This window comes from Pelodiscus sinensis, chromosome 24, assembly GCF_049634645.1.
Source record: "Pelodiscus sinensis isolate JC-2024 chromosome 24, ASM4963464v1, whole genome shotgun sequence".
NCBI classification, from domain to species: Eukaryota; Metazoa; Chordata; order Testudines; family Trionychidae; genus Pelodiscus; species Pelodiscus sinensis.
The window spans coordinates 14,039,815-14,065,863 of record NC_134734.1 but is presented as its reverse complement, the minus strand read 5'-3'; the positions used below and the strand labels follow the sequence as shown (position 1 = coordinate 14,065,863).

At 50.7% G+C, this 26,049-nt stretch overlaps 3 protein-coding genes across 4 annotated transcripts in view; 1 reads left to right on the top strand and 2 right to left on the bottom strand.

The window, feature by feature from the left end:
* The window catches only part of F11R (F11 receptor), a 76,431-nt gene extending 74,898 nt beyond the window's left edge, over nt 1-1,533 (bottom strand). The window contains exon 1 of the mRNA XM_006115220.3: nt 1,405-1,533. Coding sequence (XP_006115282.3) covers nt 1,405-1,519 — 115 coding nt within the window. The 5' untranslated portion in view covers nt 1,520-1,533. The remainder of the gene's footprint in view (nt 1-1,404) is intronic.
* A 2,040-nt stretch (nt 1,534-3,573) lies between these two features.
* LOC102452457 (immunoglobulin superfamily member 11-like) overlaps nt 3,574-26,049 on the top strand; it is a 47,149-nt gene continuing 24,673 nt past the window's right edge. Inside the window, exon 1 of the mRNA XM_075908141.1 lies at nt 3,574-3,703. The gene's annotated coding sequence lies outside the window, so the exon portion shown is untranslated. The remainder of the gene's footprint in view (nt 3,704-26,049) is intronic.
* TSTD1 (thiosulfate sulfurtransferase like domain containing 1) lies at nt 10,403-25,562 on the bottom strand. Of its 2 annotated transcripts, XM_075908158.1 has the most exons (5): nt 25,404-25,421; nt 21,075-21,184; nt 15,542-15,664; nt 12,797-12,959; nt 10,403-11,218 (listed from the first exon to the last, which is right to left on the bottom strand). In XM_075908158.1, exons 2-5 carry the CDS (start codon nt 21,160-21,162, stop codon nt 11,164-11,166), a joined length of 429 nt encoding a protein of 142 aa, XP_075764273.1. In that variant the 5' UTR covers nt 21,163-21,184; nt 25,404-25,421; the 3' UTR covers nt 10,403-11,163. The 2 variants fall into 2 exon arrangements, with proteins under 2 accessions (XP_075764273.1, XP_006115280.2); XM_006115218.3 differs by lacking the exon at nt 21,075-21,184 and having other exon boundaries at nt 10,509-11,218; nt 25,404-25,562.

Below are 26,049 nucleotides of genomic sequence, written 5' to 3'. Positions count from 1 at the left end.
GAGACCTCTGGAAATCATGAGTCCAGCCCCCAGCCCAAAGCAGGACCAACCCCATTGTGCACCCTTTGCATCGCTTCCCTTTGCTTTCTCTCCAGACTGCCCCTGCCTTGGAAGCACGCAGACCGAAATGCCAGGCTCCAGGTGCAGCCACCTCCAGAGTGGTGGACGAGGTGCCTCCCTCCTCCCTCCTCTGCACACACAGCCTGAAGTCACACTGGTCTCTTACTCTCCTACCCTGCGGTAAAGCCAGGTCTGATTTGATACGCCGGAGCTCAGTGTGGGAGCCAAATGTTCCTAACCCTAAAGCATAGCCTGGCAGAGTAGCCTTCAGTTCTGTGCAAGCAAAGCAAGAGACCGCCTGAAGACACTTCCTTCTGCACTCAATGGGGGGGGGGGCCTGGGAGTGACAAGGTGTTCGAAATCTCTGAGTGAGAGGCTATTTGGCAACACTCCAGAATTCTACAACTTCCTGTATCTGCGCTAGAGGAAGTTCACCGCACCGGTCACCCATGAACCACCTGAGCCTCGCTTCAGCTTGAGGCTTTGGAGGGAGGTGGAAAACCCTTGCAACTTGAAAAGGGGCTGAAATAAAAAACCATGTAAAGGTTTCTGAGGCCTGAATATTCCCCTGTCTCGGTGCCCTCCCCCAATGCCCTCAACATCTGCTTCCGAGCTGCACGGCCGAAGAACAGCAGCCAAGCTAAGCCAGAGCTGGGGGCGAATGTGCCCGCAACAAAGGGGAAAAAGTATCCTGTACAGAGAAGCTACTTGTCACACAGGCTGACAAGAGCTTTCCAGCCCAGCTGTCTGTGTGGTTCAGGCAAATAGCGTGGAATAATGTATCAGTCCGAAATGCTGTCACACCTTCTGTGAATGCCTTCCTATACAAAGTTAACCAGGCAGCTGGGGGTGTGGCAGAAAGGGACACCGTAAAAGCTAATCTGCTCTATACAGTCACATGGGCTCCACCGAAACATTGCATACGCTTCCTCCTCTGCAACACGGCTCCTTTGTATTAAGGGTTTTTTCTTGCCTTCGGGGCTCAGATCCTGCTCAAGGAGAATGGAGGAGTAAATGTTCTGCATAGCGCCAAACTAGCACAGAGAAGCAGGCCAGGTAACTCTAACAAACAGAAAGCTAACTGTTTTACAAGGCATTTCAGCTGCTCAGTATGTGTGTTGCTGCAGGAACAGTGTCTGCTACAGCGTCTGCTACAGCGTCTCCCCAGGGACTGGGCATTAGCAGCCGTCTTAAATTTTATTTGTGTCGCTTGAAAAGGAGCTGAAATAAAAAACCATGTTAAGGTCGAGAAAGAGAAGAAGCCTCTGTGAAAATTAAGAAACTGATCAAAAAAGAGAATGTGATGGGGTGCAGTCACAGACAACCCGCCGGGGGTGCTCCTACCTTGTGGTCCTGTGAGAATAATTGTAGGGTTCACCCTGGAGTATTCAGCTGTCAGGAGAAACAGGTAGCTGGTCCATGGGACAGAAAGATAGGCAGCGTGCGAGTTCAGACCCATCTCCAAGGAACAGCTCAGCAGCATACTTCTGCAAGGATAACGCAGAAGTTAAATATGGCAAGTGGGCGGGCTTATGCATCTCTCTAGCCAATCGGAAGAGTTTAGTTTGTTCACTAGCTTGCAGCCTCAAACTGTTACTTCAACTGAGGAAAAGGGTTTTAAGAGCAGGCCCCCAGAATCGTAAGATTGTCTTAAAAACTGGGAGCTTCAGAATAGAACACAGGGGTGATTTTTCTCTTGGCTGTCTAGCAGGAGCGGCCTGAAGCCGGCTGCAGCAGCTGGCGCCTCAGGCGGAATGCACGATTGGTGCCCCCGCCTGCAGGGCCGTCAATGGACTGACATCATCGGCGGGCACCCCTGTGATGTCATCATCGGGTGCCCTGGGCGACGGCGCCCTACGTGGCGGCCAAGTCCGCCAATAGCCACGGGCTGCTCCTGCTGTCTAGCCTCAGGACAGGGGTAAAAGGATCCCAGAATCACGCAGCTTCTAAGCTACTGACTGTGCATGGGCTTAGAGCTAGGCATAGCTGCAGAGGCACAGTTATCTTGCATGGCTGTTTGGAAGGGGAAACTGAGGCACCCTGCCTCACAGCAATGGTGACTAAATACAAAGACGTGCATATGGATAGGCGGTGCTATCTACATTCTGGGGGGGGGGGCACTGCTATACCCCCACGTGTTTTGGATCATCGGGGGAGATCACTGGGTTACATGAAATAATTTGTTCAAAGCACCTTTGAGTTATGTATATTCATGTCCATTAGTCCATTTCGTAAAGCATGGAGCGGTGTCTGTCACACCTTCCCCCTGAAATCGCTGTCAGAGGGTTGGACAGTGTCCAATGCGAAGGCAGTGTATCCAGAAGTCCACCGGGGCTTTGGCTGCTCAGCCATCTAGTGCCACCAAATCTTGTGCTGTCATTCCTTGCAGTTCTTCCAAAGTTGTAGGTTCCTGTCTCCCGACTTGGATTTATGGAGGGGGGCACAACAGGACTTGGGAGCGAGTTTGCTGGCTGCTTTTGGGAATAGTGCAGGGCCAGGGCAGGGGTGAGCCTGCCTTAGCCCCACTGCACTGCCACCCAAAAGCCCCCTGAGGTAAAGAGTGCCCAGCTAGTGCCCACCTCCTGAAACCCTACCCCAGTCATGAACCCCCTCCTGTACCCCAAATCCCTGCCCTAGCCCTGAGCACTCCTGCATCCAAACACCCTCCCAGAGACTGCACCTAGAACTCCCTCCGGCATCCCAACTGCCTGCCCCAAGTTCAGCTCTGAGCCTCTCTCATTCTATATCCCTTAATCCAGGGGCTCTCAAAATGTGGGTCCCAAGTCCCCAGGGGTTCACGAGCAACTTAAGGGGGGTTGTGGCATCACAAAATTTGAGAACTTCTGCCTTAAACCAAGACCAGAGTCTGCACCCCGACCTTCTGCCCCTACCTGGTAAAAGTGAGGGAAGGTCGGGGAGGGAGGGAGGATGGCGTGAGCAGGGGCGCAGGGCCGCAGAGAAGGGGCATGAAGGAGGCAGGGCAAGGGTATTTATATTTGAGGTAGATCTTGGATTGCACTTAAATTCAAAAAGTGATCTCGTGCTTAAAAAGGTTGGAGACCCCTGCATTAGACTATCCTGCCTCTCCCGAGACAGACCATTGCTGACTTTTGTGACTTACTGTGAGCCTTGCAGCAGTGGGAATGAAAAGCCCTATGCACAGAAGTTAGGGGAATACACCAAAATTTCAGCTTTCATTTACAAAATAGCACGTTTCTATTCCTTGTGGTTGCAGAGAAAGAGGCTATAAACAGGAGCCCCAAAGGCTAGACAGCCAAGAGAAAAATCGTCCTTGTATTCTATTCTGAAGATCAATTTTTAAAGACAATCTTACGATTTTGGAGGCCTGCTCTTAAATCTCTTTTCCCCAGTTGGGGTAACAGTTTGAGGCTGGAAGCCAGTGAATAAACTAAACTCTTCCGATTGGCTAGAGAGATGCATAGGCCCACCCACTTGACATATTTAAGTGCTGTGCTATCCTTGCAGAGCTATGCTGCTGAGCTGTGCCTTGGAAATGGGTCTGAACTTGCACTCTGCCTAGCTTTCTGTCCTATGGACCAACTACCTGTTTCTCCTGACAGCTGGGTACTCCGGGGTAAGCCCTAGAATTATTCTCACCCATGACAGTGTCGCAACAAGCAGGGTAAGTGTGCACATCTGGTTGCTTGTAGTGATTTTAAGTGGGTTCTAAGTGTGGTTATTGGAAGGCAGACAAAGTGGTTGCTGGTTTGTTATTTTTTGTTTGCTCATTTTGGGCAAGGGAAATAGAGTGAGATGCAGAAGGAATGGGAACTGTACAGAATCCGGGAAGCAGCCAGGGAGGTGGAACACAAGACACTGGTGGAGTTAAAGCAGCATGAGATAGAAGCCATAAAAGCCCAAGCTGCCCATGAGGAAGCTCTAAAACTAATACGACTTGGAATGGACGGAGAAGGAAGAGCTCACAGAGTACTTTGCACCATTGATTCAGGGTGCTGACTGCTGTAATGTGGCTGTGTCCATTCCAGGGATTGTTAGCTGGGGGTAAGGAATCTGTTGCTGAAATCCCAGAGGGAGAGATAAATGCCACAGGGGCTGGGGAGGGGGCAAGAGAGAGTCTCTTTGATTCTCCTCCAGCTGAGCTGGACAATTTGCGGGGAGGGGTGAAGGAAGCCTGCACTAACCCTGAGTCATTGCCCAGTGTCAGTGGGTCTGCCCAGGCTGTGGTATGCCCAGGAAGGGCATGGGAACAGCAGGATGCAGGTCCAACCCCAGGTGACAGAGGTGTATGTCTTGGAGCAGAGCATTCACACAGAGCCTGGAGACCAAACGGCTGCTGAGGAATCCAGGGGCCTGGCTCCTGAGAGTTTACCCCATGAGGAAATGGAAGACTGCAGGGCTTCCCAAGGAAGGGTCTGTCATGGCTGGGAGCTGTGTGCCTGCAGCTGGACAGGTGGCAGATGGTCTGGATGAGGGAGGACAAGATGGGTCCTCCATCTTTGATGGGGGGCTGTTACCTGCATACATTTCTCTATCCCTTCCACACTGTAGGGACACACCCCTGTTGTACCAATAAAAGCAAGCAGGATCTTATGGGGGGAGGGATAAGGCAAAAAGCCACATTTATTGTAAAGATGATAATAATAATATATATAACATTCATTCAGGTTATAGTTACCAGCCTGGAAGTTGCTTGTGACAGAATACTGGCCAGGTATTCTGTACACAAGTGATGGGAGTGGGGAGTGAAGTCCTGATCAGAAGTGCATCTGAAGCTCCTGGTGGGCTGGCAGCAGAATTTTGGACTCTGACTCCATAGTCTTTTAGTCCAGTTCTTATAGGAATTTCTTCCTATGCCAGTCCATGGGAATTGCTGCATCATGCTGATGTCCAGGGTGGCTGTCAGGTGCTTGTCAGTGATCTCATAGGGTGGACCTCCAGTACTTGGTTTTCTCCACTTGACACCTTTTGGTTGCACTGGCACCTGATGCCTTCTTCAGCCCTTTGTTGCTGCATTCTCAGGCTGGCACCTCTCAAAACCATTCATTCATCCTCCAAGCACACTCTCTCTTACATACATTCCCTAATTAATGTTTCACATACAGTATTTTGTATAATAATAATTTTACATATGCAAGAGTTGTAGTTACAAAAAGTCACAAAAGCTTCTGGGTGGCATTTCTTAAAACATTCTCTCTGAGTGCTGAGTTAGTTACTGTTATAGTTACAACAATGTTTCACTTTTGCGATTAGGGTTAATTGCTTCACAATGCTTCGAAGAGAACAGGCGTCAATTGTGTAACAATGCCCTTAGTCAATTACAGGGCTTGGCTCCCAGAGCAGTTAGTGGCTTGACAATGCATTGTTACAATGTATCCCTGCAATGTCAATTTCAAGCAGCCCCTTGCAAAAGCTTGAGCATGCCCTGGGACACAGAGGGGAGCTGTTTCTCGCTACATAGTAATAAATCTAAACATTTAACAATCTTAACAAATAATAATAATAAATCTAAACACTCATCAAGCCTGATAACGCTAAATCTAAACACTTTAACAAGAATAAATCTAAACACTTATATGCTTCTACTTAACAAACTTATGCTACTTAGACTTTAAGTTGTGGGGAACAAATTATGGGGAGTCACTTCCACTTGGGGGAATCATTTTTAATACTTTAATATGTTATCCCTATACTCCCACCCTTCCCCAATTCCTAGGGCTCAGGGTGTAACTTCCCATGGGTTGGCAGGATCTTTAGCCAATGAAAGAGCATCACACACTAATATTCTTATCCTCTATTTATTGACAAATCTCAAACAAGCAGAAAACACATGCTAAGCAATCCTGGTACAGGCAGACTTCCTCCAGGCAAGGTCAGTCTCTCTGCATCTTAGCTGCTGCATGTTACAGTCGTGCAGCAGAAGCCTGGCAGCTCTGTTCTTAGGCTGTGTCTTGGAGGGGAGTAGTTCTTCCAGGTCTTCCCCTTTCTTCTTGGTGTTTCTTGTTTCCCTTTGGTCTTCTTCCAACCTCTTGCTTCTTTCCTCCTGCTTCTATTACTTTTTGGACCTCAGTTAATATAATTAAACCAGAGTCCTGCTTAGTTATTCCATAACCAATTTTTTAGTATAATTTTACTAGCCAATCATACCCCACCACCTTAATTGACTTACACTTAGCAAAATTAATTATACAGAAGACAGAAATAATTACAAACCAGACAGAGATCACATAGGGTATGTCTACACTAGCCCCCTAGTTCGAACTAGGGAGGCTAATGAGGGCAACCAAAATTGCTAATGAAGCGTGGGATTTAAATATCCTGCACTTGATTAGCATAGTCCCGTCCGGTCGCCATTTTGGAAACTGAGTAGCCTGAAGTAACTGCCCACGTCTACACGCGGCAGAGAAGCGGGATTCCGAGATAAACCCCTTAGTTCGAATTAACTGTTACTCCTCATTCCAAGATTTAAATATCCTGGGCTTTATTTGCATGTTTCCGTCCGGTCACCATTTTGAAATTCCACTAAGTCGAAGTTACTGCTGCTTCATTTGGGTATCTCTAGTAAACTAATCTACATGGCTCTCTCTCTCTCTCTCTCTCATGGCAACAGAGCCATGTAGTAGACATACAAAGAGTCTGTGTAGAATGAAATACCCTGGTAGTGCATCTACACAGCACCCTAAACTTGAAATAAAATACGCAATTTGCACTATACAAATTGTGTATCTTATTTCAAATCTATATCAAAATAGCTTATTGTGAAATTTGGTGCATCTACACAGCGCCAAATTTCAAAATGACGTGCTATTTCGAGGTATCCTTTAACCCTCGTGGCATGAGGGTTACCAGGATGCCAAAATAGCGCGCCCAATGTTTTGAAAAATATTTTAACATAATGGGTGGCTTGTGTAGACACGGGATGGCCATGCAGTGTAGACATACCCATAGGTTTTATCATGTCTGGTATTTTCTCAGTAGGTAAGTTGTATTATTACTAGATGTATCAGTTTTGTAGTTTCGAACTGCCTGGCTGGTAAATGTGCTCTGGCTGCATGAGTGTGTCTACCAGCCAGATAGTCCAGCACAGGGATTCTACTGTTCCCCCCCCACCCCACTTCCATTGGGAAATGCTGCTTTAGGGCACTGGTCCCCATGGCATCTGCCGGGGTATTTATGTGCACCCGCCTAGCGAGCAGGGCCAGCCCAAGCCATTCTTGAACCCTGAGCACCCAGCGCATGCGCAACCCCTCACCCCAGGCTCGCGCCGCATCCCATGCACACGGCACATGCACGGAGCTGCCCCTGGGTGCCTGGCAGATTCCAAAAGGTTTAGGGGAATCCTGTTACCTCACACACCATATTGCTATATACATTTCACACGGTCAATACTAACCAGACAGTTATGAGATTCAGTGGTTTGTTCAGATGCACATACACATCAGAGTTTGTGTGCATGCTTGTCTGTTTTTTGCGTGCATCTTCTACTACACCTTCCCTTATTTCAACAAAAACAACAGGGAGTCCTGTGGCACCTTAAAGACTTACTGATTTACTAGGGCATAAGTTGTCATGGGTAAACCCCATATCTGATGACACGGGTTTTATCCACAAAGCTTATGCCCTAATAAATCTGTTAGTCTCTACAGTGCTACAAGACTGCTCATTGTTTTGCAGATACCAACTAACACGGCTACCCCTCTGAGGCCTTACTTCAACAGGCAGCTTTGCATATATACACCCACTAATGTCTGATCATAATATACATTGATAATGCAATATATTGTGTTTTTCTAATAAAACAAGTTTTTATCTATTGGAATGATAAAAAGTAGAGTGGGAGTCAGAAAAAAAAGAATAATGCTGTTTGTAAAATCCAGGGCATTTTCAGTAAAAATAGATGTAAACTGAACACAATGGAACTTATGGATGTAGAGCAAATTGACCCTTGAGGGCATGCTGACCTCTGATGGTCATTGCTAGACAGACAAGCTAAAAAAATACAGAATACTTTTCCCTTTGCTACAAGCTTTATACATGGATTCCTGAGCTTCACAACACTCCGGTGGTAGAATTGTTACGCTCACCCCCAGTCTATAGACACCACAGAGAGATTAGTTATTTTCGTGATCTGGGGGAAAATATGTGGCAGAACCATGCATTATCATGAGCATTGGACATTTTCAGCCAAGATCAGGGCTGTGAGAGGTTCTCCCATCATTATAGGTGAACTCCCACACTTTCCTTATTAGAAAAGGAAGAATGTGTCCACATCCTTACTATAATGGGGGCTCCAGAACTGGCTGTAACATTCCAGATGTGGCCTCACCAGAGCCGAATAAAGGGGAACAATCACTTCCCTAGATCTACTGGCAATATTCTTCCTAATGCACCCTAATATGCCGTTAGCCTTCTTGGCTATAAGGGCCCACTGTTGTTGACTCATATCCAGCTTCTTATACACAGCATGGAGCCACTGTGTTCTGTTTTATGCCCTTAGTCCATGTGCTTGGACAATGCAAATCCAGGCATATCTGGTGGGCACAGCTGAGTCCCCAGGCAAGGTTGAGCATTTGGCCTGCTGCAGCCTCATTTTATGTCTGGTATTTTCTCAATTTGTTTCCAGGACAGAACCCTCAAATACTGGACTGTCCTGTTCAAAACCAGACTCTTGGCAACCAGGGCCGGCCCAAGCCCTTTTGGTGCTGCTCCCGGGTGCAGGGCACATGCGCAGGCCCACCCGTGAGGTGTGAGCCCGTCCCCGTCCCCCAGCATGCACGGGCACAGGCAGCAAGAGGGTGAAAGCAACTAGTCAATTAGTTTGTCAATTATCCCATAAGCATTTGCTTATTGGATAGCTGACTAGTCATTCACATCTCTAGTCATGACTTGTTGAAAATGTTATTACAATCTAAGCCAGTGATGAGCAACCGAGGCTAGTGAGTGGGTTGCATGAGTGGCCCTCCGTCATCTCAATCGGCTGCAAGGTTGCCGTAACCAAGATGGCCTCCTGGCATAGGAAGACAGGCTCTTGGGAAAGGGTAGTTTTTCTCACTGCACTTGTGCGCCTAGAGTTTGCAGGAGGTGCTGATAGAACTGTAGCAGCAATTTGAAAGGATTCAGGGGTGCCCACGGCTCTCACCACATTGTGTGCAATGAGCACACACCTCACTTCACGTGCTCTTGCTTTATGTTAGGGATGTAAAATCCCATTTAATTGGATCAGCAGTTAAATGGGAAGTTAACTGGTTAACCAGTTAAGGGGAGGCTGCTGCAGCCCAGCTGGAGCACCCTTGCTGGAGCCGTTCCCCCGTCCCAGCTGGAACTGCTCTAGCCCAGCCAGAGCAGCCCCTGCCTGGCCCCCTCACCTGGACACTCTGCAGACAGGGGCTACTCCAGATGCCCAGAGCAGTCCCTGACCGTGGTGGGCCCTGCAGGGCTGGAACAGCCCCCTGCCCATAGTGGGAAAGGAGTTGCTCCAGCCCCGCAGGGTTAATGAATCGGTAGGCATCACCTGTTAAGAGTGATGCTTACTAGTTAATTGGTTAACTCTTCATATCCCTATTTTATGTGCATGTCACTTAGTAATACTGGCAGGAAAAAAACCCGATGTGGACAGAAACCAGCAGAATCTGGCAACCCCATGTGTGGGCAACAGTCAACAAAACGTCTTGTGGGCCACACACAAGACATCAATGGGCTGCATGTGGCCCGCCCTTGATCAAAGCCAAAGGAAGTCTTGCTCCTCCCACCTCCAATGTCCAGTATTCTCCACCTCTCCGTTCTAAACACTGGGGCTATGTCTACACTATGCATTTTCTCGGCAAAAAATATGCTAACGAGGGACTTATTTGCATGTCATGATCTCATTTGCATATTTTCTGCTAATGTGTTTTTGCTCTGGGGGTTTTGCACAAAAACAAGCAGTGTGGATGGATACCGATCTTGCGGAAAAAGGGGCTTTTGCGCAAAAAGAAAAAGTTCACACTGCTTGTGTTTGTGCGAAAACCCCCAGCGCAAAACAAACGGATCGGCAGAAAATATGCAAATGAGATCACGACTTATGCAAATGAGAACTTAGTGTACGCATAGCCTCAGGGTACATCTATATTTAACAGCACAACCCAGCAGCAGCACTTCAGTGTAAATACTCAGTGTAGCGACGGGAGAGGTGCTCTCAGCATTGTAGATGACTCTGCTCCCCTAGAGGCAATCACTGGGCCCACAGAATTCTTCCGGCAATGTAGCTGCCCACACTGGGGATTAGGTTGGCATAGTTGCATCTGTCAGGGGTGTGGATTTTTTACACCCCCGAGAGGTAGCATTGCCAATGCAAGCTTTGCATTCAGGCCAGCCCTAAGCATGGTCAAGCATAAGACTTGTTTATTCTGACAGAAAACGTGAGGGGACGCCATGCAATTTGTATGAATGGGAATAAGGGCTCGCCCCGGTGAAGTGGCTGAGAAACACAGTTCTGGACAAAAACTGTAAACAGGTTTAATAGAATATCACACACGGCTGACCCGGAGCCCTTGTCTAGACTTTATCAGGGCCACGTAGTGTAGTGGCGGAAACGCTAGTGAGCTCCCTTATCTAGGTGCGGGTGCTGAGAAAGTCCCCCAGGGACAGAGGTGGCTGAGGGGCACCCAGCATGTTATAGAAACAGCAGGCTACAGATGGAAGTGGCGGTTCCAGCTGGAGAACGAAGTGGGCAGCAAAATGACTGTCAAATCTAGCTGCGAGGAGAGCTGAGGGCTTGTCCAGGGGAAGCGTACGGATGGGGTCCCAGATTCCCAGAGGAGGCGGGGGAGATGGAGTGAACGGTGGGCAGCTCTCTCCCCACTCCCAGTAAAATCGAATGTCTGAACCCCCTCAGTGCTATCGAGAGCAGGGGGAGTGACTATATTAGGAGCAGGTGCAGACTCTGGGCTTGAGAGAAAGCCAAGCAGCAGTTTCTCAGGCAGGAGATTTAGCCGACAGCCCACCAAGACGCCGGTGATTCCATCCCCAGCGCCGGCTGTCAGCAGCAATGGGAGAACGTTGCAGCAAGGAAGTGAAGGAAGAATTCAGTGCAAAGCCAGCTGCTGGGCATGGAATGTCACCTGCCCTGGGGGAGCCATTCCCACGTCACTTCCCTTCCTTCTCAGACCATTCCTTGTAGCCGCCGGCGTAGTTACGGGCCCTGCAGAGACAGGAAGCGACACAGGGATTCAGAATGGAAAATGGAAGGGCCAAGCCACAGCAGGGTAGAAGAATCTGATCTAGCCCAGTCACAAAGCCAGAATCTCCGAGTGGGACCAGAACATCAGAGGGCCAGCAGTACCCAGAGAAATAACCCGTCGTCAGCATAGAGTCATACGGATGAATTCGAAAGGTCCCTGAGGAATCAAGGTAGCCATGGAAACGTACCCTATGGAGTTAAATAGGAAATTATCTGTCATCTCTCAGGACTGGTCCAGGTGGGTCAGCTTCAGGTACGCAAGATGCATACCTGGATTCAGCTTACCTTAAGCTGAGCTGCCATAGCGTCCTCGCAGAATGAGTACTGGACGTTGGCAGAGGCTGCTCACGGCATTCAATTGACACTAAACCCACTCAATCGAACGCTAAAAGATTGACCAACTTGGTCTTTCACGCGCTGGTGGGAATGTGGAGCAGCCATGGGCAACGTAGGCTAGTGAGTGGGTGATACAAAGGGGCCTCAGTCAGCCGGGAGATTGTCATAACCAAGTCTCACCAGTTGCTCACTGTGCTGGCTGTGACGTCGTGGGGGTACCATGCTAGGGCTGTGGCGACCTCAGCTGTCTGGAGCAAGACCCAGCAGGAAAAACCTTATTATGCAAAGGTACCATACTGGTTGAACCAGCCTACCCCCCATGGGGAGAAACAAAGGGAGGTGGAATGCTGCCCTGGCTGGGGGGCAGGGCTGGAAGAGAGTTAGTGAGTTGCTGGCTGGAAGCATGGAGGAGACAGCCTAGGGAAAGGGGCTGGAGTTTAGGGGCCCAGTCTCCCCCATCTCAAGGGGGCCTGAGGCATCCTAGCCCAGCTCTGTGACCAGACTACATCTGTGCTGTGCTGTATCCTGGAGAGGCAATAAACTTCCTCTATTCCACCGGCTGGTGCAGTCTGTTTGGGCCATTTCGGGGTGCAGGAGACGGGGGACCCCCAACGTGCCGTCACACTGGCGTCCCTAGAATTTGCGGGGTTGTGCCAAATGAACCGGAGCAGCGCTGCGATTGGATGCAGGGGCGCGCACGGCTCTCACAACGTTGTGTGCAACCTGCACGCACCTCCCTTCGCACGGCCTTATTTCATGTGTGTGTCAGTTGGGTGATACCGGTAGGAAAAAACCTACGTGGGAGGAAACCAGCGGGATCTGGCCACCTTGCGCATGGGCAACAGGAAACAAAATGTCTTGTGGGCCATGTATAGAACACCAATAAGCCAGGCGCAGCTCTCAGGCTGCAAGCTACCCACCACGGATATGGAGTATCACCCCAACCAGTGGGTTTACCCCAGAATACACTAGTATTCTGAACTCTCCTCCTCCTCCCCCCCAGACCCAATAATTCCTGTGTTAGTAACCCTAAAGCTGAGCATTGGGGTGGGGGTGCTGAAGGGGTAGAGTCCATAGGACCCAGCACATTTTAACCACCTACAGCCCTTGCCCCCAAACCCGCAGTGCCCCTGGCATGTTCACAATCTCCCAGAGGATCTAGTGCCCCATGGTACCAGGCTCAAGGGGGAGGGGCAGGCTCACTTGGTATAGCCCAGTTTGATGGCGGTCTCCGTGGCCTGAGCGCCTCTCCTGCCCATCTGGCAGTGAAAGATCAAGTTCTCGTCATCCAGCTGCGGCTTGTCCACAATATACTTCATCTTAAATGTCTCAGGGTCCATCTTCAGGGCTTCCTCGACATCCACCACTGGGGGAGGGGGAGAGATGATTGCGATCAGTAGTGCTGGTGTAACACCCTGGCATCCCTTCTAGAAGTTGGTCCACTACAGGCAGGGTAAAAGCCTACTGCTCCTACCAACTAATGGAGTTACTCCTTTAGCGCAAGTGGTAAAGTTCTGTGTCTTGATGCTGAAGCTGCTGAGTTAAAAACCTGCAGAGGATTGTGGGGGAAGTTTGCACGGCTCCATAAATACAGGTGGTGATGTTTTCGTATTTAAGCTAGGAATGTAGGGACGTTAGATAGCATGTGTGACGTAGTGTGTGTACCTTGCTGGTTGCTATGCTGGGCAGTGGGTTGTGAGTGACCTCCGCTGGCTGCAGCACAGCCCAGCGGGGCAGGGGATGAGTCATTATGCAAGGGGGCTTCGAAACTTGTCAGACAGATATCTCTTAGGGACCGGAACAATGGGAAGAAGGGGTGCAGCCCTGGCTGGGGGCAGGGCTGGAAGTGGGTGAGTTAGTTTCTGTATAGGAGCATGGAGGAGACAGCCTAGGGAAAGGGGCTAGAATTTAGGGGCCCAGTCTCCCGCATCTCAAGGGGGGCTGAGGCATCCTAGGCCTGCCCTGGAACCAGGTTACATCTGTGCTGTGCTGTATCCTGGAGAAGCAATAAACTCCCCCCATTCTACTGGCTGGTGGAGTCTGTCCGTGCCATTACGGGGGTGCAGGAGACGGGGAAAACCCCAACGCGCCATCACAGCATGCAATTCAATAGTCATGAAACCAAATCAATTTTAGTGGTTATACGACTATTCGATAGTCCCTGTGGGCAGGGCCAATACCCACTGTGCTCCTGGCCCCGCTCCTAGGGAACCCCTGCCACGCCGCGCTGCTGCCTCTCTATCAAGGGCAGCAGTGCTGGGTGGTAGGCGGAAGCCAGTCTGCAAGGGGAGACGATTTAAAAACTGGCTTCCCTTGCAGACTGGCTTCTGCCTGCTGCCCTGCACTGCTGCCCTTGATAGAGAGGCAGCAGTGTGGGGTGGCAGCCTCCCCTCCCCTCGGCACCTATGCTGAAGGAGGCAGCAGCACGGGGGAAGGGGGGGGGGAGGGAGGGGGCAGGCAGCACCGCAGAGCCAGTGCTGGGGGAGACCAGCTTTTAAGGCGGCTCCCCACCAACACTGCCTCCTGCCTGCCCCCACCACTGCTTCTGTATGGGCTTCGGCTCCCTGCGTGTATTGGCTCCTGCCTGCCCCTTTATCTTCCATGCTGCTGCCTCTATATCAGAGGCAGCAGCATGGAACAGGGGTGAGGGCAGGTGGATCCGGTGTTCGTGGGGGGCTTAAAGCTGACTTCCCCCATGCACCAGCTCCCCCCACTGCTGCTTCTGATACAAGGGGGGGGGGATGTGTGCAGTCAACAGGATTAACCGATTAACCCAGATTTCAGTTAATCGTGTTGACCACTACATATTGACATCCCTAGTTTAAGCATGACAGCCACAAGTCCCACGTGCCTTGTAAAGGGATATAAGTCAATGGGTGGTGGGTAATACAGACAAGGGAAGGCATTGCCTTTCCAAAACTGCTTACACTGTCTGCTGGCTGCCCAGGTCCCCCAACAGCTTGCTTTGGCTACCTGGCATTAAGAGGGCTGGGGGCAGTAACCTGTGCACATTCGAGTGTTCAATGATCCAGCTTTGGTTCCATGCCACTTCCCCAGCACAGCAGCCTTGGCGCCCTGGAGAGTGGGAGGGAAAAGCGCCCCCTGCTGACTGACAAGACCATGGAGTCCTTGTAGCTGACCTGAGGCTGCCTGGCTCAGCCCTCATGCAGGCTAATGAGCTGAACTGCCTGATTAGTTGGACCACTCACTGGCTGCATGGAGACTAGAGTTGGCATTGAAACTCAGCCTCAGGGGGCTGACTCACCAGCTGCTCCATGCTTCTATGGCAGCTGTGATTTCTCCTGTGCCCACCAATGTTCTCTCAATTTTTTTCCATCCATGTGCAGAATAAATGTTGTTCAGAATAAATGTTGTTCTGTGCATTGATGTGCACATCTGCACCCCCAAGAGAAACACCTGCCGATGGCTGTGTGCTAATCACCTGGGCGGCACCTGAACCTCCCCTTGGGCGGCCGCCAAGTGCTCCGCTTACTGGCAAAACTGGTGCCCAGCCGTGTTTCAATCCTGCTCCGGTCCTGACTCCAGCTCCGATCCTTGGCTCCGATTCCTGGTTCCTGATTCTGGCTCTGACCATTGGGCTTAACTGCTCTCACCCAGGTCTGAGACACACTGTGTTGCTCTGTAGTGGGGAACACCCCTTCAAGTTCAATCAGAACTAGGGATGTGAAAGTGTAACCGTGTAAATGTTTAACCATTGAGCCTGGGCTTAGGTTAACGTTCATAGTTACATGCAGGTTCCAGGTATGTGCGGGGAGCTGGCTTAAAAGCTGGCTCCCTGCGTGCACCGGCTCCCAGAGAGCTGGCTGCCACCCCATGTGTAACCATGCAACTGCTGAAATTTTCATCCGTTACACAGTTACTTAATTACACATATTTTAACATCCCTAATCAAAACGGTGGCTGCTAGCACCCACAGGAGCCCCTCACCTGGAATATTGAGCGAGTCGTCGATATGGCCATTTGCCACCTCCTCTGGCGACCGCACGTCGACAATGTGAGCCTTCCCGCTGGCGATCAGCGCCTTCAGGTCCTTGTAGGAAATGACGTGTGCTTAGGAAAAAGCAGACACCAGCAGTCATTTTCCACCCCCCCTTTACAAGGCTCCTCCTCCACACGTAGGGGCATATGGCTCGCCCCTCACAGGGATGGAGCCACCGTTGGAGAATCAAGGGATCATCCACAGGCTGACGCAGATCTGCCCCATGTCAGAGGATTCCCCGCTACATTAACGGACCTTGCTGCTATTCTCAGGGAAAAACTGCACTTCACACACACATGCCCTTTGCATGGCCAAGGCCACCGCTGCATCAAAGGGCCTTTGTGTAAATCAGAAAGTGACAATCTCCTGAGCAAGCCTGGAATTACGTTACACCCGACCGATGGACGTTCAAGTATTCTGGGGAGCCCCGGGTATGCAAATGTTTCTGCACTCTTGTGGGATAGAATCATAGAATACTAGGACTGGAAGGGACCTCGAGAGGTCATCGAGTCCAGTCCCCTGCCCTCATGGCAGGACCAAATACTGTCTAGAAAGACCATCCCTGATAGACATTTATCTAACCTACTCTTAAATATCTCCACAGATGGGGATTCCACAACCTCCCTGGGCAATTTATTCCAGTGTTTGACCACCCTGACAGTTAGGAACTTTTTCCTAATGTCCAACCTAAACTTCCCTTGCTGCAACTTAAGCCCATTGCTTCTTGTTCTATCCTCAGAGGCCAAGATGAACAAGTTTTCTCCCTCCTCCTTATGACACCTTTTTAGATACCTGAAAATGGCTATCATGTCCCCCCTCAATCTTCTCTTTTCTAAACTAAACAAACCCAATTCTTTCAGCCTTCCTTCATAGCTCATGTTCTCTAGACCTTTAATCATTCTTGTTGCTCTTCTCTGGACCCTCTCCAATTTCTCCACATCTCTCTTGAAATGCGGTGCCCAGAACTGGACACAATACTCCAACTGAGGCCTAACCAGCGCAGAGTAGAGCGGAAGGCAGCCACAGCTCTGGAAGGAGGGTCCTGACCAAGCCAATATCTGGAAGGTATTAGAAATTTCAAAGGATGTTTTGGGACAATACATGGGAAGTGCATTTCCCAGGAAATATTTGGAGGTGGAGGGAAATGCAAATGACTCCTACTTCTATGTAGCCTTTAGACAGGCCGGCCAAAGTGGGCAACTGTCTTGGGGCCCAGTGATTCAAAATGGCTGAAGACTCCTGGCTGGAGCCCTGGGCCCTTTAAATCACCGAGGGCGGGGGGGAATATGCAGTACTGAGGACAGGGTGCCCCCAGCCCCATCTGCCCAAGAGATTAGGCTCTCCTCTCCTCCCACACACTATGCCCAAGGGCCTGGCGAGGCTGCGAGCTCCCCTGCCTTTAGAACGGGGTGGGCAATTTTTTTGGGGTCAGGGGCTGCACACAAGTGAGAAGCAACAAACACAAAAAAAGTGGCCCCTGGCTGAGTAGGAGAAAGACATTCTCCACATTTCCCTCGTACACTACAGCCGTGGGGGGCCCAGGCTAGTAGAGTTTGTGTGCTCCAGCCCCATGGAGGAATGAGGAGCTGAAGCACCAGTGCAGGCTTCCAAATGCTGGGGCCTCAGGGGCTGGATCCAGGCAAGCTGAGGGCCACATCCAGCCCCCCAGGGCTGAGGTTCCCCACCCCGGATTTAGAAGCTGCACTTTCAGCGGAGATCCATTGGCGAATTATCTGGTCAAGGTCCCTTCAAAGAACCCAGCTAGATAAAGGAGTGACTCAGAGCCATGGCTTGTTCAAAAAGTACAATGAACTTGAAATGGGGGGGCAGGTCTGGGAAGAGCTGCTCCTGCCCCAGTCTACACTGGAAGGGTGATCTCTGGGAAGCTTATTAGAGGCAAGTTCTTTATTTGTTTTTTCATATTTTCTCTACAACACTTGTGCCAGAGAAAGCAAGAGCCTGAAACACGGGCCTGGTGTCAGGCCTCAGGCCTGAACCAAAGTGAGCAAGAGTTATATTGAGTAACGGGCAGACCCTATCAAAGCAGAACCCTGCCTGTAAGTCAGGGACTGAGACACGAACTTGGCATTGGTTCTGCTAGCACTGTTTAAAGTTAAACACAGGGAACGTGTAAGTACATTCCCCCAGGACAGTACAAGGACACCCCCCATCTCGCATGTGATAAAACAGTTTGGCAAAAGTGCTGAATAGAAATATTGTCTGAAACATCAAGCATGAAAGCACAAGGGGAGGTAACCAATATGTCGCTAACACTCATAAGATGTTACATAAGGTGTGCATCACAGATTGTCTCAATCTTTAAATGTTGGGGTATCCCTCCTTAACTCTTGGTCTGGCCTAGAGGGCAGTAGCGCATCCCATGCTACTGACTGAGCCGTGTCCATGGTTATAGGGACACATTCTTAGCATCCTGGTAGAGCCTACCAGCTATTACTGTGCTTCATTTACAATAAACCTGACTCAGGGCTTTGTATCTTGTCTGATTCTGTGGTCCTTGGGGGCTCTCTTGGGAGTCTGCTGGGCTGGCTATTTGCTCAAAGCCAGTGAGGGAGCACACAAACACACATGTAGGTGAATGGTTATCGTCAGGGCTCGACCAATCGCTCTTTCTACTCGCCTGTGGCAAGTAGATTTCAGCTGGTCGCCCCGTTCACCGGCAGCGCGCACATGCGCAATGTGTGTCTTGTGCATGCGCAGTGCAGGGCTGGCGAGTAGATTTCACCGCCGTTTGTCATGCCCTGGTTATCGTCATTGGACAGAGCACGATATCTGTCAGGACACCACACCGATGCCTTCCGACTACCTCCGCTTTTCCCTTAAAGGTAAGTAGGTTTGCATAGGAAGAACTGCAGGGATTAATTTGTGCCCGGGCTGAGCCCTGGCACCTCAGGGCTTGCTACCTTGGTTATGAAAGTAAAAAGCACGGCTTGAGATCTGGCACCTCTTTTGTTACAAGTTAAACACTGAAGAACCACGTGGAAGTTTATAATTGTGACAATTACACTGTTATTAGTCTCCGAGGAGAAAGCCAGCAGGCCCAGGAAAGCAGGGAGCTACTGCAGCCTGGAGAGACCTCAGCCTGCAGGGAGAGAGACCCACGTCTCCATCCAAGGGAGGCGACAACCAGGAGTGCTGTTAGTCAGAGCGGGCGCCCTTGAGGAGAAGTAAGGGCACAAGTGCCTTGAACGGCGACAAGAGTCAGGCCCCTTGTCTTTAGTAGGAGTTCCTCGTCAGCAAAAATCAGGCAACAGCAGAGCCAGGTTATTCCTTTAATCACTGACTTTCCGGACACAGGATTCGTTAGTGCTCCACATGCTGCTGGAGGGTTCCGCCTACGCAAGACATCGGGGACAAATTCTGCTCTTGTTCGCACAGCTTACTGCTGGGATCAACCCCCCTGATTGCCGCGGACTGTATCCAAAGGCAGAGAGAGAGAAAGGTGCACGAGATGGGCCTGGGTACAAAACCCGGAGGTGAATTTTTCCCACCATTTTCCCTGGCCCTATAGGCACAGCCTTGTCCAGCATGGAGGTTTATTGCAGGGAGATCTCCCACCATCGCTCCACTACCTGTGATTGTGTCTAGAGTAGGGGAAAAGGATTAAATTAAAAAAAAAAAAAAAAAAAGGATGGTGGTAACTCAGTCCATCTGAAAGCCCTCTTAGTATCCAGTGTGGACGCAGCTTACCACCTCCACAACAACAAGGCTTTGCCTACTCTCAAGGGAGATGCCGATTTCACTGTCAGTACAGGCCAAGGAATAAGTTACCCCAGGAGAAGGCACCTTCACCCCAGCGTAACTGCATCTACCACAGGAATTGTGCCACTGGCTACCTCTAAAAATAAAATTTCCTGCACCCTCCAGTGGTTAAATCAGCCCAGATGTGGCGCAGATCGGAAAGAAGCAGTTTTTTTCATGGAGTTTAACCCAATACTTAGCACCAAGGTAGACACAATCTAAAGCCTTCAGCTCAGGCCACGCCTCTGCTTGCCATGCCGAAGATCGATCTTCTGGTGCTTGATTTAGCAGGTCTACTAAGGACCTGCTAAATCAAATGCTGAAGGCATTCCCCTCCCTTCCTCGCCTGTATGCACCAGTACTCCTTAATTCAAGAGGAGTAAGGGAAACTTTTCTGTTGACCTCCCACTGTGGAGACAGCGCCAAGCTTGGCTTAACGTGGGGGAGATCTAGGTTGGATATTAGGAAAAACTATTTCACTAGGAGAGTGGTGAAGCACTGGAATGGGTTACCTAGGGAGGTGGTGGAGTCTCCAGCCCTAGAGGTTTTTAAGTCTCAACTTAACAAAGCCCTAGCTGAGTTAATTTAGTTGGGATTGGTCCTGCCTTGGGTAGGGGGCTGGACTTGATGACCTCCTAAGGTCTCTTCCAGCTCTATGGTTCTAAAGTATGTCAACTCCAGCTATGTTATTTACATCGCTGAAGTTGTGTACCTTAAGATGACCTTCTGGCTCTAGTACAGACCTAGCTTCAGTTTGAATAAGTCAAGCTATAGCCTTAGTTATAACCCAGCTTTTCAGCATGGCTAAAGGTCAATTGCTTTGGCCTGACAGAGTTAATTTACCAGAGCCAGGTAACTTGATCCAACATCCCATGTAAATCCTCATCTGGGCAGGCCACAGGAGGCTCGGGGATGTAATAACCTGCGTGCAAAATGCCGTGCGAGCTGAGGTCTCATTTGCAAACTGATAACGTGCTACTTAATGGCGAAATATATGTGGCAACTGGGGCGGCCCTAGACTAGCTGCCAGCAACTGGAGCCTTAGGCGAACCAGGCAATCGGCGCCCCCATCTCCCACCCCCTCAATGATATTGCGCCACCATTTGGCGCCCCATTTAACTTGGCGCCCTAGGCAACCGCCTGGTTCGCCTATATGGATGGGCCGCCCTTGTGTGGTAACATTACAGGAAGCCCTCCAGGGAATATTAGCACTCCTTCAAAGCCAGCCAGACCTGCTTAGGCAACAGCCCTTCAACACATCTTTCCCCAGAGGAATACGTGTTTATCTCAACCTCCGTATAAGCAAGATCCCTGAATTGGGTGAGGAGGGAGTGGCAAAAAACAAAGCAAATTTAAATTTCAGCCAACGAAAATGAGTAAAAAGGGCACAGAGCCTCCTTCACCCCCAGGTTCCCATCTTTATTCCTCCAAGCAAAGTTTGTTCAAACAGTAATCACCAGAAGTATGAGAGAACTATACAAAAAAAAATGCAGAGAATTCCAAGTTCTCTCTCTTTCTACTGATATGAAAGCTAAGTCAACACTGGCACTTCATTGCGCTGCAACTCTCTGGCTCAGGGGTGTGAAAAAAAAAAAAACACACCCCACCTCTGCCCGAGTGCAGCAAGTGATCGCGCTGTAAAGCACTGGTGTGAACCAGGCTACAGCACTGGGAACCATACTCCCAGCGCTGTTAGTGATTCCCCTGGTGGAGGTGGTTTACCTTGAGCGCTGGGAGCATCTGATGTGGTTGCAGTGCTGCAGCCGCGCTTTAAACCGGGAAACTGAGGCAAAGCCAAAGGCTCCAGCATCCTGGGGCTTCAGGGAGGACTCCTGACCAAGGAAAGGGTAAGTCACCCGCAGGCTAGAGGAGAGGGTGAGAATGCCTTGAACCAAAACTTAATCTAATCAGCTGTGGAGAGACAAGGCGGACGAGGTACTGGACCAACAAGCCCTGAAGAAGAGCTCTGAATAAGCTCAGAACCGTGTCTCTCACCAGCAGAAGCTACTCCACTAACTGCTGCCACCTCCTCCCCTTCTCTCTCCCCCCTACTTGGGACCCACACAGCTACAGCCCCACTGCAAACACCAACGGCAGATTTCGTTTTAGACTCGGCTGCGCATTTTCGCTCTTATTTGCTTGGAGTCGTCTCCAGCTTTACCTCCCGGCCTTACATTCACTGACGACCCTTTGTGAACCAACCTCTCAGCCAACCCTGGCCCGCGTTTAAACAGACCGTTTGGCAAGTCCAGTGAGAGTAGCAAACTGCGGAGTCCGGTCTGTAGACACGACCCAGCGGTAATACCTGACCTGTCCAGGAGAGGGCAGTACAGTGCAGAGGACTGGCTTTTGGGGAGAACTCAGGCTCAGGGTGGTGCTGGGTGTATTAAATCCAGGCTGGTGGAAGCCAGCGCGAGACGGGTGTGTTGCTGGCAGGCTGCTAGCTCAGGGAGGGCTGCAACTGTACACACACGCAAGGTGTGCCTTGAGGCTAGTTGGGAGCTGCCCGGGCGGGGAGCTACAACAGTAAAAGGCAACCCAGTGTTGCAGGGCAGGGGGTGATACAACCTGGATTTCACCCCAGGACCATAGAAACTACTTTAGGGGCAGAACTGGTGTTAGATGGTATTTCTGATGGAGCTTGTTACCTCGAGGCAGCCAGCCCCATTTGTACAAAGAGTCTTGTCCCCTACTTGGGGCTGAGGCTAGGTGTAGCCCACACAGGTAGTTACAACCAGGCGGCTTTGCACAGGGTTAGATGAAGAGGTGACCATCTACACTCAAGCCCCCCAATGCCCCTGGCAACATGCTTCTTATCCCTGGAAAGCCCCCAAAGAATGTTATTGTTTGGGGGGGAAAAACTGAATAACCACGAGCCAATGACTAGTCACAGCAGGAAACAGCAATTCCTAGCCTTGGGCGATGTGGGTGGCCACTCAGTGCATCTGAGTCTTCAGGATCATTGCTTATCCAGTGGATCGCCCAGCTGGAAGTCAATGAATTAAGTGCTTCCAAGTTAATGAGCCCCTTCAGGAGTGCCTGCCATAAGCACATTTGATAGCAGAGCCTTTCAACTGGACCCAACCCTCTGGGGCTCAGATCATATCATGCAAACATCAGAATGGTCTGACCCGGTCTGACAAAAGGTCCATTTTATCCCAACATCATGTGTTCCAATATTGGCCAATACCAGATGCCCCAGAAGGCGTGAACAGAACAGGTAATCATTAAGTGATCCCTCTTCTGTCACCCATTTCCAGTCCCTGACAAACAGAGGCTAGGGACACCATACCTACCCATCCTGGCTAATCAGTATTGCTGGACCTATCCTCTATGAAAGTATCTAACGAGGTTCAAAAAAGAACTAAAGTCCTAGTATTCCCAACTTCCTCCAGCAAGGAGTTCCACAGGTTAACTGTGCACTGTGTGAAGAAATACTTCCTATTGTTTGTTTTAAACCTGCTACCCATTAATTTCATTTGGTGACCCCTAGTTCTTATGCTGTGGGAACAAGTAAACAACTTTTCGTCATTCACTTTCTCCGTACCTGCCACGATTTTATAGACTTCTATCATATCTCCCCTTAGTCTCCTCATTTCTAAGCTGAAAGGACCCAGCCTTTCTAACCTCTCTTTATATGGGACCCTTTCAAAACCCCTAATCATTTTTGTCACCCTTTTCTGAATCTTTTCCAATGCCAAGGTAACTTTTTTGGGTGAGGGGGCCACATCTGCATGCAGTATTCAAGATGCAGGTGTATCATGGATTTACACAGAGGCAATAAGATGTTCTCTGTATTATTCTCTGTCCCTTTTATAATGATTCCCAACATTGTTTGCTTTTGTTTATTTATTTATTTAACTGCTGCTGCACACTGAGTGGATGCAGGTCAGGCAGTCTCCGATTACCTCCCGCATGTGGGGTTAGCACGGTGCCATTCCTGGCAGCCTCTGCCACTTGGCTGCACTGTATGTGCACACTGATGAGGACTCACAATGTCTTTCACTCTGCCGCACCCACTGGGCAGGGAGGCAAGGGTGGCCAGTAGCAGCAGGGAGGACAGCCCCAGCTGTGCCAAGCCCAAAGGCAGGAGACTAAAGCTGGATCGCAGGCATGGGGAACAGGAAGTTGCCAGCAGACCAACCCCAAGGACAATGCGGCGACACTAGCACAAGTTTGGAGAGAAGCATCCAGTCCAGGTCAGGTGGGGTCTGAAAATAACTGGAATCATGTTTGGGCAGTCCGCCCCTAGGCAAAGCGGGGGGAAGGGAGGGCTCTGCTCTGCACCCCCAGAAGAGGCAGGGCCTCAGGCAGAAGGGGTGGACCTGGGCAGCCAGCCCTCAGTACCACACAGACCAGGGAGCCCCTCCCCAGCTCTCACTGCTGCCCATAGTGCACCGCACAGAGCTCTGGTGGTGATTTAAAGGTCCCAGTGCCCCCAACTGCCACCACACTGGCAGTGATGGTTGGGAGCCGCAGGCCCTTCTGAATCACCAGACCTAGGGCAGTTGCCCCCTTCACTCCCCGGCCAGCAGGCCTGGGTTCAGGTCAGCTGAGCTTTGAAGCTACCTGGACTAGGATCTAAAAGGGTGATAAAAGGAGCATGCTGGCTTTCACAGGTGTTAGGCTGACTGCATTCAAGTCTAGGAGGGTAGCTAGAGTTAACCTCAACCAGCTACCTCATGTTAAAACTACAGCTGATAGTTGGAACTCTTTCTCTCCTAGTGAAGACAAGGCCTAACCTGGCCAGTTTCACACATGTTAAAAAACACACTGGCCTATCTAGAAAAGCTTTTAGATAACATCACCTCTGTAGACTTCAAGCTGGACTAGACTGATCTTGCTTTTAAAAAAAAAAAAAAAAAAAAAAAAAGCAGGAAATCTACTTAAATGCTTTACTAAGCTTCATTTTAACATGCTGCATTTCTATAAAGGTGGCAAGATGGGAGTGTGTTTGGGAGAACAAAGCAGAAAGCATGAAGGGTTAGCATCTGAGAGAGCCTAGTGGCTCCGTCACCCACCTAAGAAGTGCCGGATCCTAGTTTAAGTCCCTTGTCTCCCACCTCCATGTAGAGAAGAGACTTAAAGTGGTGGTTTCCCATATCCCAGGTGGGGACCGGAACAACCAGGTTTAAACCGGGATGGGCAGCTACATTCCACAATCTAATACATAAAAAGCTAAGCACCGGGTACTGTTAGCTTCATTTAGCATGGACGCTCTCATTGACAATATTTTCTCCCTATTGTTTTCCTTCTCTTTCTCTGCTATTTATTTGTAGCCCTTACTCCATTCATCTGAAGAATTGGGTAGTGCCCACAATGCTCATACCACCAGTTACATGTTTTGTTAGTCTCTAAAGTGCTGCAGAACTATTTGCTGTTTTAAGTTTTTTCAGTTACAGTTTCACAGGCCTCCCCCTTTCTGAGACTTTTAACCAGGTTTAAAGTGATCCTCCATCCCCCAGCTCTCCTGGGTGAGCTCCCCTAGAGGGGCCCGATCCTGTAAGCGGGCCCTGCTGGTGAGTTAGGCAGAGGAACCCACTTTTGGGCATCACTCTGGGACCAAGGCACTCAGATCCCGAGGGCTTGCTCAGAAGCGGCGATGCAGCCACTTCGGGAACATTTACTCAGCACAGACACTTTTGCAGTAAGCTCAGGCACCTACAAGCCTTAGTGGCAACTTGGCAGGGGGATCCCAGAGGGGCCTGACTCTGGGATTTAGGCGCCTGCAGCGGCAGTGTAGTGCCTAAGTTCTTCGAGGAGTCTAGTGAGGTCAGACTCCCCTCCCGCCCGTTGTTTCCCTAAACCACAAAGCGCTGGGCTGCCTCATGCAAGTAAGAGAACCGACCCCGGGTGAGCGGCTGGTAGGAGCCTGCGAGGTCTTTACACCCAGCCCAGCCCAGCCCAGCCAGGGGGGTGCAACCAACGGGACTGGGGTCCCAGCCCTGCATCCAGACTTTGCCCCCCCCAGCATCATGCACATGCACATGCACATCCCGGCCCCTGCTGCAGCCACCCCCCAGGTCCCTCTGGTCTGCCCCGTTCAGTTACCTCGGTCCATGATGCCCGGTGCCTGGGTGCTGCTCGCCCGCGCCAGGAGCTTATGCAGGTAGCGCGTGGGCTAGCCCAGCGACATGGCTCCATTCACCCAGCCCCGGTAGGCGGGGCAGCCGCCAGGCACCGTCCGCAAACTCCTCTGCCACCCGGCAGCGTTAGTGCCGGGCTAGGGTGGGTGCCGCGCCAGGCACAAAGCTCGACCCAGAGCCCCACGGAGGGGGGCCCGATCCTGCCCCCCACGGGATGGGAGGCAGAGGTCATTTGGCTTGGCTGGCAGCCGGGCTGGGCCCCTCTGGGAGGCTCTGAGTGGTCTAGAAAAGGAACAGAGAGCCTGGCTGGGGCTAATAATGAGACAAGGGGGGCTGCCCCCCCCCATACACTGACCCCCCCCCCCCCCCCAATCTCCCGGGTTCTCCGTGCAAACGGTGCAAAACTCTTCAGTTTTCCCAGGCTGCAGCGGTGCGCCAGGCTGGGCTACTTGACGCCCGCTTTGACTTTACCCTGCAGGGCACCACCGCCCTGACCTCTTGCACCATCATTTTCACCAGCACAAGGCCCCTGACACCTGTTGCAGCCCTGCTGCTGCGCGGGGCGCTGAGCCAAAGGACGGGGGCCCTGGCCCTGGCCCAGAGCCCAGGTG

What these genes read in the sequence shown, in the direction of transcription:
- TSTD1 (XM_075908158.1), bottom strand. Translation starts at nt 21,162, where the DNA reads ATGCTGGAGCCTTTGGCTTTGCCTCAGTTTCCCGGTTTAAAGCGCGGC. An exon ending in AGATGCTCCCAGCGCTCAAG is followed by an intron (nt 15,665 to 21,074) that starts GTAAACCACCTC and finishes CTTTTTCCTAAG; the next exon opens with CACACGTCATTTCCTACAAG. An exon ending in CGACTCGCTCAATATTCCAG is followed by an intron (nt 12,960 to 15,541) that starts GTGAGGGGCTCC and finishes CCCCTCCCCCAG; the next exon opens with TGGTGGATGTCGAGGAAGCC.